The sequence below is a fragment of the Eupeodes corollae genome, chromosome 1 (genome assembly GCF_945859685.1).
Source record: "Eupeodes corollae chromosome 1, idEupCoro1.1, whole genome shotgun sequence".
NCBI lineage: Eukaryota > Metazoa > Arthropoda > Insecta > Diptera > Syrphidae > Eupeodes > Eupeodes corollae.
In genome coordinates this window covers 115871790-115891212 of record NC_079147.1, presented here as the reverse complement: position 1 = coordinate 115891212, position 19423 = coordinate 115871790, and the positions used below count along the sequence as shown (strand labels likewise).

Here is a 19423-nt window from a genome sequence, read left to right as displayed (position 1 = left end):
AAAATTTAAATAAAAAAAATGGGTGCATTGCCGTCTGCCCGACTTGACTTGATAGTTAGGGAGATTTTTCTTGACTAACTTTCATGTCAACTTTCCAATAAAGTTGCCTTAATTGGAAGGCAATTTTTTGACAGCTGGCCAATCAGATGCCAGAAATTTGCCTTACTTTCAAGTCCTTTATGTCGTCTGAACCTGCCCAATTTGAACTGCGGGATAGGAAGGTTAGGATTTTATTAATAATTCATTGTTTATAATATAAATTACTTTGTTTAACATTACTTAGTGTTCACAAGAAATTCATTGATTAATAACTCTCTATAATGTAAGCAATAATATTCACAACTGAAACAAAATTGCAAGTTTTAGTTTGAATTTATTTTCCAAATGAAACATATTTTGCTTATTTGAAGCTGTTACTTTTTTGTATGAAAAATCGAAATAGTTTCCCAACCTTATTTAAATCGCTTGGAATATGGTTTTGTTCTTGGTAAATCAAACTGCACTTTTTCAATCGGGTTTGATAGCCATAGTTAAAAACCGACTTCAAAATTACTTTACACATAAAAAACACATTATACAAAGCTTTTTGGAGGTATAATTCATGAAGTAACTTTTTTCGATTAAATTCGTAATAGTTTTCCAAATTTATAATCTCTACTGATATTCAGTTAAAATATTTTAAGCTTCCGATAAAATGTTCGAACCATTTTACTAGTTGTTAGACTTCTCGTGTCTTAATTTAATTTTCAAGAAACGCTCAACTATTTGTGCTAAAACGGTTTTCAACAAAATAAGGCAAAACTTATTAAAAGTAATTTTTGTTATTGTAACGAATCCATCAACTAAACACTCAAAGCTATGAATATATTAAATTCTATTAATACCTAGGAGAATTCTTCTTTAACGATCTAAATCATATCAGCATAATAAGCCTCTAACATTTCGTAAGGGACTCAAACTGGTTCCATTGAGCTAAGGAGGAGGCCTCAAGATTCATGTGGTATCACAATGGACCATTAAACTGGCCTAAGTGTGTCCGGTTAAATCTTGGACAGCCACTTTAACCTAACCTTATAGATCCAGATAAATACTCATAAGTTCATAACTAATGAAAACTTACAGAGACAAAAATGATCTAGAACTGTACCTAGAAGTCAAAAACTTGTACTTAGAAAAGTAATCGTACAATTTATTTATCTTGGCCTTAAAAACCCCCGTTTTTGATTGCCTTTAGTATTTTTAAAGGGTTATGTTTTGAAAAATCTGATGTGATAGACAAATTTAAAGAGATTCTACTTCAGGGCTTCTTGATCCTTTAAAAATTAATTTTTTTGTTTGTGCAGCAAAAACAAACCTAATTGTCAGTACACATATCGACTTCTAAAGCGGTGTAGAAAGCAATAATGAACCGATTTTGATTGATTATCGCCCTTAAACAAGAAACTCTTTAAAGTTATGTTAAAAACCTCTAACATACTGTGGAAAAACATGTGCCAATAAGTTTTGTTTTTGGTTTCAGGTGTTGCTGACATTAAAAGTCTTAAATCAATTTTAAAAAAGAAAAGCATCATTTTTATATCTGATCAAAGGTATTTTTGTCACAGATGATAAGCGCTTAAAAACAGCTCCTGAGCATCTATAACAATACCTTTCATTTTATACCTAAATCATGCTTTGAATATTGACTAAATGAAATTAGTTTGTGTCTACATTTCCGCCATTGTATGTATACAGTTAAATATATATGTTGGTTATTCATTGAACTTATTTTAGATAAGCACAAAAAACCCTTTCCCTAGATCTTCTTGTTCAAGTACATGATTATTAATTTGAACTCATAAGAAAAAAGAATCTGCTTCCCAAGGCCTACAAATTTGTAATTTATATTTTTAATAAAGATACAATTTTGAATGTTAAAATAAATATCAAATACATTTGCAAACATTGTATATTTTACATAATAATATAGTAATATTCTACATAGTTTATATATATTTAAAAATATTTCATTTTTTGTCCGCTTTTAATTTAGAACTTATCATCTCTTTGAACTGTGAAAGAATCTTATTTTCACGTTTCTGTCTCTCTTCTTTGCTGAACATCGCCAGAGCGCGTTTTTCATCCGCTGAATATATTTGATTTTCTTTACGAATTCGCACGGCTTCCATTCGACGATGTCTAAAAAATTGATCATGAAATTAATAAAGATAAAGAACTATCAAAGAATTATTTTTTAACATACCTGCTTCCACTCATGACATATCCAACGGACTCGAAAGTGGCAATTTCGTCTGAAGTTAAACCAATTTCTCCTCTACGGGGAATTCTCTTTCCATCAGCAATGTAAGCTGCCATTGCAGCACCTTCTCCTGGTAAGAGGGCATGACCAAAATCTTTTTGAGTCAGACCACTTGTCTGTCGCAGAGTGGGTCCCACATCTTCTAAAAGATTACCGGGTTCGGTTGACGAGGATGGTACAGAAAACTCTTTATCAATATCTTGGGTGTCTGAATGCGGAGTTTTAGTGTCTTTTGTCTTCTCAACCCACATTTCTGTTTCAGAGCTAGCGTCCGATGAGCTACTGCTGCTAGATGAGCTACGTTTTGATTTTTTCTTTTGGCGTTTTTTCGATTTCTTTTTCTTGTGTTTTTTCAATGAAGAACTGCTCTTCTTGTGCTTTGACTTTTTCTTTTTCTTTTTTAAGTTACTGTTGGACTTTTCTTCAGTTTTTCCTACCTTGCCATCTTCGTCATCACTGAATGTCGGTGGCTTTTGTGGTGACTTTCCCCAGACTGTGGATATTCCTTCTTCTCCTATAGTTTCCCTCTCTACACGTCGATTGTCCATGAAGTTATCCTGTCGCTGCTGACCTGGTCTTCTCTCGTGCTTTGTTTTATATCGATCATTTGATTTATGATGTTCACGATCATTATATGTATAAGATTTTCTATCGAAGCTGGGCGATCTTCTTTTTGACCATCTATCAGAATGTGCTTCGTCAGTGTCCTGGGCAACTCTACGAATACGTTCCCGAGAAACGGAAAATGATGGACTTCTACTATGGGAAGGCATTGCTTAAGTAACGTCTAGAGCCTAGATTAAAAGCAACTCATTGTTTATTGGGTATTTAACACATTTATCAAAGATTTTATGTTATAAAATAATTTAGTTTTTAATAGGCAAATGTATAAATAATCGTATTATTCCATAACATCGCTGAGTTAATATTTAAATGGTTTGTTTTTATGTTTCTACGGTTTAAGTTTATTTATGGTAAATATGAAAATATCTGCGTTTTAAACAATTCTAATAATTATTAAATTATAAACGCCATACTACAGAAAACAGATTCAATATTGACAAACCCGTGTTTATTATTTGTTGGTTGTTTTGTTGCTGTCATCAGTCATCAGTCATCGTCATTAAATAAATGGATGCATTCAACGCTAATTAAATTCAATGCATTTACATTTTACAACCAAAAAATCCATCTGGGCTCGAAAGTGTGTACAGACTTATTTGAACCCTAAAGCAGCATTCACATGAGCGTGACCAACGAATTTCATTTTATTTTGTTATACAGATAATAATGCAGAAAGGACTATCAAACAAATCGAGTAATTTATTGTATTTATTTATTTCAATTTTTCCAGTGGCTCTTAGATTCTACGCTTAATTTTCGTAATCTATACTAGCGCTTCTGAAAAATGTGTCCGAGCTAACATCACATCTGATACAATTAAGGGACGTATTGAAAAATCAAGAGAGACCTAGACAAATCAATTGAGGTCTGGAGATTTCAAGGGAGGTTTTGATAAATCAAGGGAGGTCTTGAAAAATCAAGGGAGGTCTTCAGATTTCAAGGGAGGTCTGGAGATTTTAAGGTAGGTCTTGAAAAATCAAAGGAGGTCTGGAGATTTCAAGGAAAGTCTAGAAAAATGAAGGGAGGTCCAGATCAATAAAGGGATGTCTGGAAAATCAGGGGAGGTCCTGACTTAAGTTTTAATTTACTTATAAATAGCCTGAACTTAGGACTTAGGAAAAGTCAACATTTTATTCTTATTTTTGATTGTATGGAATGTATATTTTATTTATTATAAATGTATCTTGTTGATATAAGTTAGTTTGCCGGATGAATCCGGATTTGTTTCCAGTATTTTGTAATACTTGATGTTTGTTTGATGGTTTTATTGCACAGCGAAATTATTCATTTTGGTCGAAAACCTACTTCAAAAACTTAAGTTTTCTCATACACTATTCGTAACCCACAAGTTTTCGTAAAACACAACTAGTTTTATATAAAACAAGCCGAAACTTAGTAGTAATTCTAAGATGGACTAGGGTCAAAACAAATATTTTGCTTTCAATATTGTTAGTGAACATAGGATAAACAACCTTGATTTTATTGTGGAGGACAGTCGTCCGTGAGGTAAAGCTTAAAATAAATAAAAACACAAAGCATAATTTGTGAATATGTACATTTCCTGCTCCTGGTGACTTCAGTAGGTATTCATCGACAAAATACGAAGATGAAGGTGATATCCGAGTTATGGAGTGCGCATACTGTTCTTCACTTGCTACTTCAAACGAAAACGTGTAAGTATATAGTGTGCACTATTTTTAGGTTTTGTGTTCGGTGTGAAAAGCCTATTCGTGTATTCTTACATTTATGATTGGTTTTTAACCTAAACATATGAACGTGGAGTTAGAAAACCTATATTAATACCCTGAACAAAAATACACTCTGTTTTTCCCTGAATGCATTCATTTGCTTTTATAGCGAATATGAACACAAAACGAATATGTCAATTTGATAAGAAAAAATCAAAGAACACAATACAATTCATACAAATAACAATTCCTTACATTTGATAAAGAAAATTATTCAATTCAATCGGGATTAATAAAGTGCAGAAGACGAAAATAATGTAACTTTGAACTTGGACTTTACAAAAAAGCTATATGTATTACAATTTATTTAATTTTTTATTTAAGAAAATATAAGCGCGCGCCAGCCAACACTCGCCGACGACGTCACCGACCATGATATAAAAATAAATACACGTCCGAAAAAAAAGAACAAACCTTTATTGTGAAAACAAAAACAAATTTCAGAAAAGCTTAAATCAGAACAGAATTATAATACATTTTTGTCAAACTGTTTTTAAATACAAGTGTATGTACACACATTACATAGTATATAAAACAAATAAAATCTATTAGGGACGACGGACGACGACGAAGACGAACTTTTGTTCCCTCGCTCGCTCGCGCATTCAGTTAGTGTTTTCGTGTTGATTTGGAAGGTTCGCTTATCGCTTCATAATTAAACCAAATTAAAAAAAAAAGTAAATTCTCTTTTAGATTTTTGTTTTATTTTATAAACTAACGAAACACCAATATGGCCGAGAAAATTTCCGTTTGCATTGTAGGCTCAGGAAACTGGTAAGAAATTTCGCACCAAATTTGTGGAGCAAGCAAAAGTTTCATTGCGCGGCCTAGTAACCATTATATAATACATGGTTCTTTATCATTGCAGGGGATCAGCAATCGCTAAAATTGTTGGTAAAAATGCAGCTAAATTGCCAGAGTTCGATGAAAGAGTAACGATGTATGTTTATGAGGAAATGATCGATGGCAAAAAATTGACCGAAATCATAAACACTACTCACGAGAACGTAAAATATCTGCCTGGACACAAGTTGCCACCCAATGTAGTAAGTAGAATTTTTTTGTCTAGTTGCAAATGGTAATAAAAATTAAAAATTACGTGGGCAATAGAAATATGCATATTATCTTTTAAAATATAATGTGTATCTTTGTCTCAAGAAGATGCATCGTTGCAGAGAGATGACATTGGCAAACCATGGTCATTAGCGCATTTTTATTTCTTACGTAAAGGTTATCTAATTTGAGAAAAGGCAAAGATTGTCTGTTTTTGTTTGTTTCATATGAAAGAAAAAGTACTTCGCTCTAGGAACCTTGAAAGCTGACAGGAGAGTGAGTGCAAGGCCAATTGATAGCAAAGTAGAGATCAAAGACATTATGTATAACGCTACATCATAGGAAGGATTCAAGGTCTTCGTATTTTGTATCTATTTTTGACTTTTATGAGTAAGAGTAATTTTAATACTATGCTCTTAAGCCCTTATTGATTATTATTTATATTTCAACCAAAAGCTGTTCCTTGGCGCCTCCAAAAAAAATAATTTTATTATACCTACTTGCAGAGCATATAAAATAATATGTTTTTTGTTGTCTGAATAACCGTAATTCATTTTTCTGTTTTGTATTTTTCCGGAAAGTGACAGTGACATTGATTATAAATGAAATATAAATCCATGCGATCGGAAAGCAATCGAAAGTAATGACATTCCGGGTTGAAATTATGGTTGGATATCTTTTTGAAATACTTCTAGATTAGAATTGTTTGTTTACAACCTAAGTGTTTTTTTGCATAACCTTTTTTGATTAAGCAGGTACTTTAAGGAATAGAAATGTATTTACTTAGTTTTGTTATGCATTCACCACTTTATACAAAATTGAAACTAAATAAATAGTTGATTATTTGATTTATGTAATTGAATCTATACATTTAATTTTATTTGAAGTTATATTAAAAACGCACAAAGTTTAGAATGATTTCTTATACAAACATATTGGGAAAAATTTTACAAATAAAACAACAAAAGGCGTTGGCTTTAACTTTTTCAGGAATTGGTCCATTGCGGCTATATACGATTTATACGATATTATTGCTTAAAAATTTAAAACCCGTAATAGTAATAGCTCATAATTTAAGCGAAATTCATAGGTTTTAAGTCCCCACTAAAATCAAAATTAAAAACAAGTATTTTTGATTATAATTGGCACTGTCGAGGTAACCGTTCGGAGCGGAATTTTCACTGATTTCCTACGAAATTTATATGAATCCTCCGATAGGTTCTTTGTTGCGGAAACTGCTTTCGGTGACCGATGATTTGTTTTGTATTTTTTTTCTAGCGAAAGTTTTTCTTGAATCCGAACATAGTTAGAAGATATGAAAAATTGTAGAAATAGGAGATAATAACTAGAATAGATGATAAGTTTATTTACGCCGCAGCAGATAGTCAGCGTACAAATATTGCTTTCGTTTCTCAATTATCTCCATTTTTTCTTCTAATTGTTGTACTGTGTTTAAATTTAAATTTGATTCCATTTATTGTTTTTTTGGCAAGAATGAAAAGATAAAAAATATGTTTGCATATTTGTTCGATAGCTTTAAATTCAAAATCGGTGCATCTTGTTACATTTCTTAAAAACGCTAGCGCAATATAATTGAACAATCTACTTTTCATAAACCATTAACTACAATATTTCACCGATTTTTCATGGGCACTATATTTTTCGGTTTTTTATTAATACTTGACGAGATGATGATGATCTTTGTATGCTTCGCCCGCATACAAATCCGCATGGAAATCTTTTCTTTATATGATCACTTAAGTGTCCTTTGTTCTTTTAAAATTTGTCTTCTTATTAAATGTATATTTATTATTCCCTTTGTGTATTTTTATTTGCCACGCTGCGCCGCGCTGTTCAGATCGTGAGTGGTTTATATCAAATTGATAAGAAATAAGAAAGCTTTTTTTCCATATTATATTATTGCTTGTACAATTTTACAAACAAAAAACAATTTAGGCAATCGTTCAAAAAATAATAAAGTTCACGACCAACCTAAAATTAATGAGTTTAAACATTTATAATATTTTTAACAGATAATGATCGTGATATAAAAAGATAATAAAGATAAAGAATCGTTAAACATCAAAATTCTGCACTTTTATAAAATTTAATGTGTGAAAAAAAATCGTTGTTTACGTTAATAACATACTCGATAGTTAATGCCGGCTTATCAGCAGAGAATGATATTTACATAATAAAAGCACCTTACATTCTCAAAACAAAGATTACTTATCTTAAAGTGTTTGTTGAACCCAGTTCGGATTCGATAACATTTCATTTTTTTTAAGCCAACTTACATACAGTGACCCCACGACCAATCGGACACAGAAAAGAAACATTTTAATAGTGCAATCTATCTATTTAAATGTATTGAATAGAAACCCTTAAGCTTATTTTTTTATTAATAAAATCTTATTTAGAATTAATAAACAGAGCAATGTAAACTAAAAACTAAAACAACTCTAATATTCCGTCTCCCACACATAATCGGGCCCTTGCTACTGATGCACTGTAGAGTACTCAGTAACAGTACCTTTCCCGTAAAATTATGATTAGGATATGTTCATATTCATTTTTTTTTTTTTTTTAAGCTTTCCGCTAAGCCTTATGGCCCAAAAGGTAAACAGACGTCTGTTAAAATACGAAAATAAGTTATAAATCATAGTCAGGATGGAAAATCAGTTAGAGAAATAGCCAAAATTGTCCAACGGAGCCATTCAAAACTTCAGGACATAATTTTACTTTTCAAAAATGAAGAAAAGCTACTTGTTCGGCAAGTGAAGGAAAATCCTTTTGTTTATTCTCGGAATATCTAAAGGTGTTTTGAAGGAGACCAGGAATAAGGAACTGAGCAACGAAACGATCCGAAGAGTACTGCGAAAACAGGATCTGAATGGCCGCGTAGCTCGAAAAAAACCATTCATATGTGAAAAAAATAGAAAAGAAAGGCTTAAGTTTGCTAGGGAACATTTAACTAAGGATGCGTCATTCTGGAATAATGTTACATTTCTTGAATTTGTATTGTTTGTGTACGGATGCACATTATAACATCATAAAATAGGTTTTGTTCACGGATGAAAGCAAATTTAATCTGAAAGGATCAGACGGACGAATGTTTGTATGGAGAAAAGCAAATGAAGAATTCTCTCATAAACATACACGGGCAACTGTGAGACATGGCAGTGAGTCGGTTATGGTATTGGGGTGTATGCCGTGTTCTGGTGTTGGAAACTTACACTTTGTGGAAGGTAAAATGGATCAATACGGCTACATCAACATTTTACAGCAACATTTGGTGCCAAGTGTCAGTAAGCTTGGAATAAGAGACAATTCCTTCTACCAGGACAACGACCCCAAGCATACATCTTACACAGCAAGGTCGTGGTTGTTGTATAATTGTCCCAAAGTGCTTAAAACACCTGCACAGTCCCCTCACCTTAATGCAATTGAGCATATTTGGACTCAATTGGGACGTCGAGTAGCTCAAACGAATTTTCGAATTATTCAGGAGCTAAAGACGGGTCTTCAAGAAGAATGGGCAAAAATACCCCTTGAAGTTTGTTCAAAACTGGTTTCTTCAATGTTTAGACGCCTTGAGTCGGTAATTAAATCAAAAGGATACGCCACAAAATACTAAATGCAATGTGTCCTAATATTTGTGAGACATGCAATTATGGAGTTCTATGTCCGATTAGTCGTGGGGGTCACTGTGCGTTGATTTCAAGAATTTAACAAAGAATAAATTTTAAAAACACATTGTTCATGCAACTGCAGCGATATTTTTAACGCCGTGCGCTACGTTTAGACGGCAGGGCGATAACAGAGTAATTAATAGTTCAATTCTTTTATTTAATACTCAAAAAAAATTCCACTTCTTTCTAAATTTTCCATGGAAATAAATTAATTTCAAATGACATTTAATTTCTCAATGTATTGAATAGATAAATATCAATTAAAATAATTAGCATGGTAGTTAATCATTGCACACGAATTCGCCTGTGTAAACCCAAAAAAACAACATAAAATCGTTAGAAAACTTAACGGTTCGTGTTGGTTTAGTGAGGTTTTAAGTTAACTTCAAGTATCTTATGACATCTGAACGTACCAATAATACATTTGAAATCTCCAGTTGTTCACTTTAATATTTATAGATCCTATGGGAAAGCCGTTAAAAATGAAAAAAAGAAACGAAATTAATTTTCGAAATAATGGTCAAATCTTCTTTAAATTCTTATTTGAGAAACCAAACGAAGCTCTTCTTTTTTTAGTTTTCAGACTCAAGAATGCATTTAAAGTTAAAATATGGAATCCCATCTTATAAAACAAATAACTTCAAGGCATTCGAAAGCTATGTTGTTTATTATTTTGCATATAATTTTATAAGGTTTTTAACCTGGCACTTTGATCTACTTTCTTAAACCACGAGCATCTCCAGTTGAAAATCTTTCTACATTCAATTTTTATATTCTTTTTATGAAGAATAAATTAAATTGTCATTTATTTAAATAGTCAATAAAATAATGTTGGAAGCTTGGGATATTTTAAAGATTTTCTCTAGATTGATATTTGGTTAAGTAGACAAAGCAGGAGAATTTAAAATAAAAAATTTTTGTTACCAAAAAGTCAAGTTGATCTATGTATGTATTTGTCTGTATGTTTGCCTATGTTGAACTAGGGGGCAGGGGCTCGGGTTCGGGAACTTGAAATATTAATAACGCCAAATCATAAACAAATCACTTGATCCCCCAAACTATCATTTTAAATGCAAAGTCTCATTCAAATGAAAAAGTTAAGAATTGAAAAATGTATTCCAAACAATTCTATTCTCAGTTCTCATTGCAAAAATAAGTAGTTTTGATTATATTTTGGAGAACAAATATGTTTGCAAATTTTTTCAAAGATGCTTTCGAGGTAGCGAACTCCCGTCAAACGCCTGAGTCATTGGCCCTCTCACAAAATTTCCCTTATTTGAATTCAATTAGACTTTGGATCTCTGAAAATGAAATCGTTCACAAAGCTTCAGAGCTTGACGTTTGTTTTAGCTATGGTGCAAATGGTGTACCTTCTTATCTTATGAAAAAAATGCGCATCCTATTTATCCTATCCTCTTTATATTCTTTTTAATGAATAGCTCAAATCTTCAATTTTTCCTGAAATTTGGAAGAGTTCGTACATAACACCAATACATAAAAAGGGTTGTAAAAATGAAATACAAAATGATCGTCCCATTGCAAAACTGTCCGTCATCCCTAAGTTGTTTGAGTTCATTATTTGTAAAGTCATATCGTTTAATTGTTAGTCTATAATTTATGACAGTCAACATGGTTTTGTTAGAAATAAGTCAACTTCGTTTGAAAAACGGAACAAGTTGACTGTGTCTTCACAGACTTCAGTAAGGCCTTTGATAAATTGTGCCATAAAACATTAACTTCCAAACTTAAATCCCAAGGCTTTAACGATAAATTTGTTATTTGGGTTTCGTCGTATTTCATAGATCATACAGATATACCAACTCTGGCGTACCACAAGGTAGCTACTTAGGTCCTTTACTTTTTATTTTGTACTAAAGACTTACGTTCTATTATAAAACACTCATCTGTTTTAATTTCAGCTGATGACATTAAAATTTTCAAACGTATTGACTCACTTGACGACTGTTTACTTCTACAAGACAATCTAAAAGGTTTTCGCGAATGGTGTTTTATAAATAAGCTTTTACTTAACATAGACAAATGTAAATCAATGTGTTTTACACGCAAACAAAATATTTTGACTTTCAATTATCAGAAGATAGCCTCTTCTTATTTGACTAAACTCACTATTTTCTCTGACCTAGGTATTATTCTTGACTCAAAATTAACTTTTACAAATTATTATGACTATGTTATTAAAAAAGCAAATAAGACACTCGGATTTATAAAACGGTTTTCACATGATTCTTCCTTTTATGCAGTCCATATAAACAGAATAGAAGGAGTACAAAGAAGGTTCATGCGCTTTTGCCTCCGTTTCTTCCCATGGTCCAATAGACATAGAGAGTACATTCATCAATAAGTCAGTCATATCACCATCAATTTTGGAACAATTAAACTTTATTTATAGCCGTTTAAGTATTAAAAGACAGGTTCCTTTACGTTCTATATCAAGCAGATCGAACTATGGTAAAAACAGTCCCCTCAACCAATTGATTTCAGTTTACAACAAGTATTACTTTTTGGTATATTCCGTAAGCGATGATTTTGAAAGTAAAACACTAAATTTTTTCAATACTTCAGTTTAGCTTCTTTTTTTTGCAAATTGCTTAAAGCATTGTAAATCTATATATCTAAGAATAAATGCAATATTAGTCTTAAGTTCTATCGTTAGTTTGTTTAACGAATTAAATAAATAAATAAATAAACACAAACTTCTAAAATTGAAGTGTATACTGGACAATGTTCAGTTTTTGCTAGTTTTTCCTGTTAACTAAATTCGGAACCTAAGCATCGAAATGATGCATTTTGCCAAAGAAGACACGCCAAATAATGAAGATTCACGCAAGATTATTAACCGAAGTACTCATAAAATCTCTAGAAAGATTATAATTTTCAATCCGAAATACAATATACTTTAAACTAAAGCAAGGAAACCTTAATTAATTTTAATTTGGTTAATTCTTTATTAAAAGATGTGAGTATGCTAAAATAAATGTGAAAAGACCATTTATTTAAGGATTAGAAACAATTTTAAACATTTTTTTTTCAAGGCAAATTAGCGGGAACAAATTGAGAGATTTTATATACATAATTATTTCCCTTTGTTTAAGCTTAATAATTTAATGTGATATTTTATCCTTTAAGTACGGAAAGTTTTAAGATATTTTTTAATTTGTTATTTTTGTAGTTATGTATAATAAAATTATATGAAATAATTAATTACAAATTTGATTTTTTCAGGTAGCCGTTCCTGATATTGTGGAGGCTGCTAAAGTTGCTGACATACTTATCTTTGTTGTGCCACATCAATTTATTCGTAATTTTTGTGCCAGTTTGTTGGGCAAGATCAAGCCAACTGCCGTCGCCATTTCCCTTATTAAAGGCTTTGACAAAGCCGAAGGTGGTGGTATTGATCTGATTTCACATATCATTACCCGTCATCTTAAAGTATGATTGTGATATTTTGTTAATAACGTGCTTCGTCGATAAAAAACTTTATTATTTTTTTAAGATTCCATGCTCTGTTTTGATGGGAGCCAATTTGGCAAATGAAGTAGCTGACGAGAACTTCTGCGAAACAACTATTGGCTGCAAGGACATCAAATACGGCAAAATTCTTCGAGATATTTTCCAAGCAGACCACTTTAGGGTCGTTGTGGTTGATGATGTCGACGCTGTTGAAGTTTGTGGAGCGCTTAAGGTTTATAAGATAGATTTATTTGGTTAAAAAATTATATTTCATATTTTTGTTTTATAGAACATTGTCGCCTGTGGAGCAGGTTTCGTCGATGGTTTAGGTCTGGGTGACAATACAAAAGCTGCTGTCATTCGATTGGGGTTGATGGAAATGATTAGATTTGTGGATATCTTTTATCCTGGTAGCAAATTGGCAACATTCTTTGAAAGTTGTGGTGTCGCTGATTTGATTACTACTTGTTACGGTATTATTCATTTTCTGCTGTCTTGGCTTGTTTCATAAAACTTTTTTTTTTAAACGAAGGTGGTCGTAACAGAAAAGTATCCGAAGCTTTTGTAAAAACTGGCAAATCAATCAAAGAGCTTGAAGGAGAAATGCTAAATGGGCAAAAGCTACAAGGTCCGTTTACTGCTGAAGAAGTAAACTACATGTTAAAAGCCAAACAAATGGAAAACAAGTAATTGTTTTGAAGTTATAAAAAACATTGATTCAAAATTAATACATGTCTCGTTCCTCCAGATTCCCCCTATTTACAGCTATCCATAGGATCTGTATAGGCGAACTTAAAGCAACACAACTTATCGACTGCATACGTTCACATCCAGAACACATGTAAGTATCCTGATGTATAGAGCCTGATGTGTAGTTTTTCTTTTATTGGTATACTATTTGTGTACCGCATTTTGTCTACAGTTTCAAATTAAGTCAATTTATATATTAATGTTTAAAATGTATGTTTATTTTCTGCATTTCTGCATTCTTTGGCATGATAACTTTTGTATTAGTTATATAGAACGTTTATATTATTTCCAAGTAAAATTCTAGTTTTTATTTGTTATTTTATTTGTTATTACTTGTTACTTTATTTGTTAATTTTTTTGCAACTATATCAAAACTAGTTGATTGGTAAATATTACAACAAAATGTTAAATTTGAGTAAAATAAAATGAAATCATTAAATTTTGCGTCTGCTTCATCATTTTTATTTTATTCCTTTTGTAAATTTGTTATTTCACGTTTTCTTCTTTATGTTATCTATATGCACACCAATACCTATCCGAAAAATACAAAATTTTAAATTTATTATTATTTATTGAGTATTGAAGGCTGAAGTTCTTTTCATATTAAATTAATCATTTTCAAACTTTTGCATATGAACATGAAAGGTTAATAAAACCAATGAAATAATTTTCAAAAATTATACATGAGTTTTGACTTGACAAATTACACAATCGAAAAATGTACGTTCGTTTTAAATGGTAATCGGCTTGATTTAATTAGTCAACTTCATCTAGCATGAGTGTTGTAAATGTGGTCTAAGCAATGTTCAACCATTGAGAACTCCGTGAAATTTCCTGATTTGGATCGTTTAATCTGAACGGCTGCGATATTTTCGATACTTCAATCAACTTATGGGGCAGGTTCAGACAACATAAGGGACTTTATTTGCAGTCAACTGCATTCTTTAAATGTTTATTTTGACTGCATTATTTGAATCTTAACTTTGACCAAGGGAGCAAGTAAGTTTTTGAAGTGTCATAAATTTCAAACTTGGAATTTTATATAACTAACCTCTACCTTCAGTTCATCGTACAAAAATATCAAAAAACATTAAGAAAATATTATTTATTTCTTTTCCACTTTGACAAGAAATCCTTTTACACAAAACATTAAATGGAATTGTGCTGAAAATAAACAAATAATAGAGTAATAAATCCAATTTTCAATTCAATAAAAAAAAAAAAAATAATTAAGTGTCATTTTGACATAAGTAGACTTGATTTGATAGTTAGGGATATTTTTCTTGACTAGCTTTCCAACAGAGTTGCTTTATTTAGAAGCCAATTTTTTGACAATTGGCCAATCAGATACTAGAAATGCGCCTGCAAGTCCTTATGTCGTGAGAACCTGTCCATTGTCTCACTGGCGCGGTAACATCGCAAAATGACTTACTAGACTCACAGGACTGTAGCGCCACCTTAAGTTAAGTAAGACTCAGATTTGTATATCAAATTTGTTATTCGTTGTGGAAAAGATTTTCGACGAAAATTAGAGTTTAAGCTTTTAAAGTTGCGGTCATCAACTCCGAACTTCATAAGGTTTCGTTTCGACGTTTACTGAGTAAAATTATAATAACAGTTCGATGACTTATGAAAGTCATCAATTAAAAAACCCGATCGATTGAAGAAATATTTGATCTTCAAATGAATTAAAAAGAAAATTTAAGTCATAATGACAAACGGAAACGATATTTAAACATCTATTTTGACCAAAGAAATGCCTTTTTGGCCTCTTATCGCTTTTTAATATCATAAGATAGGAACGAACGCCAATAATAATTGTTAATTCATTGTGTTCACATTCGGTATACATACCTAACATAGAAGACATAAATTGCATCAAAATGTACGATCTGTATGTTATCTACCACTTTAGACGACGGAAGCTTTTATTATCGATCGGTATTAGGCCCTTGCAGCTCGGTAGTGCTTTAACAACCCAAAAGGACATAACATTAGAGCAATCCAATTAGAGTTCTACAATGACATAAATATGTGAATTTTTGTTGTTGTATGCTTTAAATTTTCAAGAAACACACAATGTATGTATTTTCATATGTAGTTTTGCTTATTAGAAATTTTTTTACGAACTAATAGTTTGTAACTAGTAATAAGTCTAGTGAAACATACATATATTTTTCTTATGAAAACATCTAAAAAGGGTGAAATTTCATAAAAAATAAATAATGTAAGTTCTATTAATTTAAAGACAGAAATTTAAAATATAAGACCATGTGAATGGATTAAATTTGAAATTGCAAACAAAACATGTGGAGTTTTCGTTTTAAATGGTAATAGTTTCGATTTAAATAGTAAGTTTGAATATTTTTTTCTCAGTCAAAAATCTTTTACTGATTTTACAAGAACTTCTTATATTTCAAGCACTAAAGATCCATAGAGATCGGATTAAGCTGATTTTTCATTGCTGTTGCGTCATCTAACTAACCCACAAGTTTGTTTGCCTATTTTGAGGCCTTTTCAAATAGTTTTTTTCTCTCATTCTTAAGCACTTAGTTTAAAATGTTTAATTTCATATGTAAAATGATTAGGTACAGTTAATTGCTTATTTAAAAACAAAACTCAATTACGTGACATTATCTTATCGCTTTTTAAATACATACATATATATATTTGGGGCTGAATTTTATTACCTTATTAAACTTAAGGAGATATTTTCAGTTTGAAATACATATGTGATAGTCAGGTAGAATTTTATAAACAGTATTTTTTGATAAGAAGAATTATGATGCGCATAAATATGTATATATGTATTTATATTTGTAATTTCATAAAATTTAAACTACTAATTTTATTTGTTGGTTTACGCAAAAAAATCTGCTATACGTAGATGACAAAAATAATCGACTACCTACTTTGTTTTACTAAATTCATAAACATACATACATACATATTTTATTATTAAAGCTTTAACAACTTCCTTAAACTATTAGTTTGCTTATGATTTATTAGATCTTTGAGCTTATTTCCTTTTTTAATATTTTTGTTAATATTTTCTCCAATATTTCAGATATCATCCCATTCAAACTCTTCCTCTTTAACCATGTTCCTTTGTACTTTTTCATTATTAATTAAAACATATCATTTATTAAGTTCTCTTATTTGTTTTCTTTTGTTTTAAATTGAAAAAAAAAATTTAATTTTGTAGGGATCGTGTTAAGCCTGCAAAACTTTAACAGCAGCTCTATAAATTCTTTGAAGCAATAACCAGTACATGGAATGTTTAATAAAGATTTTAAGATTGTGATTTCATTCCACTTCATTATTACTTTTTTTTTAAAATAATGATGTTTGTCTATAATAACTACATGTCTAATTAAACTTATAAACATAATTATACATAAATGAAATAATATTTTTTGAAATTATATTTAATAAATCGTATTAAACTTTCATACGTTTTTCAATCATGCAATCAAAAAACATTGTAAATTGCCATTTTATGATTTGTGCTTTATAAATAGTTTCTGTTTCCTTTCGTACTGCATTGTTTTTTATTGTATAATTAACAAAAGAAAAACCTTAAAATTTTGTGTTACCCACTCCTTTTTTTAAAATATAGACAACTATTCACTTCCGATTGGCCATAAATTCTATTAAATAAATTGGAAACAAAGCAAAATTTGAAAATTTGGTAATGCAGTGAAAATGTGGGTATATATTTTTTTTCTTTAAATTTAATTTAGTGGCCTTGTTTTTATAATATTTATATATGGTTTGCTATCAAGAATGCACAAAACAAAATTGTTAAGTGTTTTATTCTGAAATTTAATTTTCAAATACTCATAATACTTTTTTGTTTGTTTTTCAACAGGCAAAAATTGTAATAACTGTAATAACAGCGTTTTAGTTACAACTTTTGAAAACAGTGTACAGTCAAAAATTATTTAAAACGAAAAACATTATTTTTATTAATAATTTGAAAACATTTAAATGCGGTGACAAAATGAAGAACTATAGAATCTTGCATATCTACGTCCGCCGAAAAAATGTATAGTGAATCCACCCAAGTAACAAATAGTAGTTTTTAAATTTCTTTTAAAAATTATACTTTAAACATTGTATTAGCAATCACTATACAACCTTATCTACAAAAGAACTGTGACCTATGTTCTTACTCAAAACTCCAAATGAATATTTTACCTCCTAACAACATTTGTTACCACCACCAAAAACAAAATATGTAAATAGATACATTATATTTATTTAATTAATAAGTAAATTATTTGTTTTTGATCAACCGAAAACTGAAGGACATATATTTTATAGAAACGCATGTGTTTTTATGTGTAAATTATAGTTAAAATCCTCTATTTAGAAAAATTTATTATTGATAAAAAAAAGTTTATTATAAACAAGCAAAGTACAATTGAAATGCTAATTAAGCTCTTAAAATGAGGTGGAGGTGTTATTGTTGAATGAATAAATTTCACGATTAAAATTCATTGTTTTCCTAAAGTTTCGAGAGAATATTATTATTTATTTGTAAATAATTAAAGGTTTGTATGTTATAGTGTAGATTATGTTTTTGGGATTGCTTGCAAACTGTATTAGTCTCATAGACCAAGTTCTTACGACTTGCAAAAATTAAAAAAATAACATCTCAGAAAAAAAGCTGATTAACATCAAAGCTAAGACAAACAAAAAATAAAGACGAAAATGATGTCCTCAGCAGAAACAAGAAGTAAACGGTGATTTTTTAAGAGCTTGAGAACTTTAAAAAAAAAACGCATAAAATTTGCAAAATCTCATCGATTCTTTATTTGAAACGTTAGATTGGTCCATGACATTTACTTTTTGAAGATAATTTCATTTAAATGTTGACCGCGGCTGCGTCTTAGGTGGTCCATTCGGAAAGTCCAATTTTGGGTAACTTTTTCGAGCATTTCGGCCGGAATAGCCCGAATTTCTTCGGAAATGTTGTCTTCCAAAGCTGGAATAGTTGCTGGCTTATTTGTGTAGACTTTAGACTTGACGTAGCCCCACAAAAAATAGTCTAAAGGCGTCAAATCGCATGATCTTGGTGGCCAACTTACCGGTCCATTCCTTGAGATGAATTGTTCTCCGAAGTTTTCCCTCAAAATGGCCATAGAATCGCGAGCTGTGTGGCATGTAGCGCCATCTTGTTGAAACCACATGTCAACCAAGTTCAGTTCTTCCATTTTTGGCAACAAAAAGTTTGTTAGCATTGAACGATAGCGATCGCCATTCACCGTAACGTTGCGTCCAACAGCATCTTTGAAAAATACGGTCCAATGATTCCACCAGCGTACAAACCACACCAAACAGTGCATTTTTCGGGATGCATGGGCAGTTCTTGAACGGCTTCTGGTTGCTCTTCACTCCAAATGCGGCAATTTTGCTTATTCACGTAGCCATTCAACCAGAAATGAGCCTCATCGCTGAACAAAATTTGTCGAAACAAAAATTTAGAACCGAACACTGATTTTGGTAATAAAATTCAGTGATTTGCAAGCGTTGCTCGTTAGTAAGTCTATTCATGATGAAATGTCAAAGCATAGTGAGCATCTTTCTCTTTGACACCATGTCTGAAATCCCGCGTGATCTGTCAAATTTTAATGCATGAAAATCCTAACCTCAAAAAAATCACCCTTTACAACAAAACTGGAAAAAATTCGCCAATGCTGATCAATTTATAAAGATTCAGCCAAACTCGGAACAAACAATTATTTCATAACAACAAAATTATATGATACTGGTAATCAAAA

At 30.9% G+C, this 19423-nt stretch overlaps 2 protein-coding genes across 5 annotated transcripts in view; one reads left to right on the top strand and one right to left on the bottom strand.

Annotated features, from left to right (window-relative positions):
• Window positions 1–1930: 1930 nt before the first annotated feature.
• On the bottom strand, window positions 1931–3374 carry LOC129954063 (NKAP family protein CG6066). The gene is made up of 2 exons (XM_056067715.1): window positions 2243–3374; window positions 1931–2178 (listed from the first exon to the last, which is right to left on the bottom strand). Exons 1-2 carry the CDS (start codon window positions 3070–3072, stop codon window positions 2007–2009), a joined length of 1002 nt encoding a protein of 333 aa, XP_055923690.1. The 5' UTR covers window positions 3073–3374; the 3' UTR covers window positions 1931–2006.
• Window positions 3375–4993: 1619 nt separating this feature from the next.
• Window positions 4994–19423, top strand: part of LOC129954062 (glycerol-3-phosphate dehydrogenase [NAD(+)], cytoplasmic) — a 39191-nt gene continuing 24761 nt past the window's right edge. Inside the window, exons 1-9 of one of the 4 annotated variants that reach the window (XM_056067712.1) lie at window positions 4994–5306; window positions 5365–5445; window positions 5540–5717; window positions 12660–12866; window positions 12931–13119; window positions 13177–13360; window positions 13420–13573; window positions 13636–13728; window positions 16843–17085. In XM_056067712.1, the coding sequence (XP_055923687.1) occupies window positions 5402–5445; window positions 5540–5717; window positions 12660–12866; window positions 12931–13119; window positions 13177–13360; window positions 13420–13573; window positions 13636–13728; window positions 16843–16870 (1077 nt within the window). In that variant the 5' untranslated portion in view covers window positions 4994–5306; window positions 5365–5401 and the 3' untranslated portion in view covers window positions 16871–17085. Of the gene's footprint in view, window positions 5446–5539; window positions 5718–12659; window positions 12867–12930; window positions 13120–13176; window positions 13361–13419; window positions 13574–13635; window positions 13729–16842; window positions 17086–17508; window positions 18157–19423 lie in introns of those variants that run through there. The other 3 variants (XM_056067713.1, XM_056067711.1, XM_056067714.1) reach the window with 3 other exon arrangements.

Excerpts from the sequence above, each read along its gene's own strand:
- LOC129954063 (XM_056067715.1), bottom strand. The coding sequence starts at position 3,072 with ATGCCTTCCCATAGTAGAAGTCCATCATTTTCCGTTTCTCGGGAACGT. Across the intron at positions 2,179-2,242 it reads TATGTCATGAGTGGAAGCAG|ACATCGTCGAATGGAAGCCG; the intron begins GTATGTTAAAAA and ends TCAATTTTTTAG.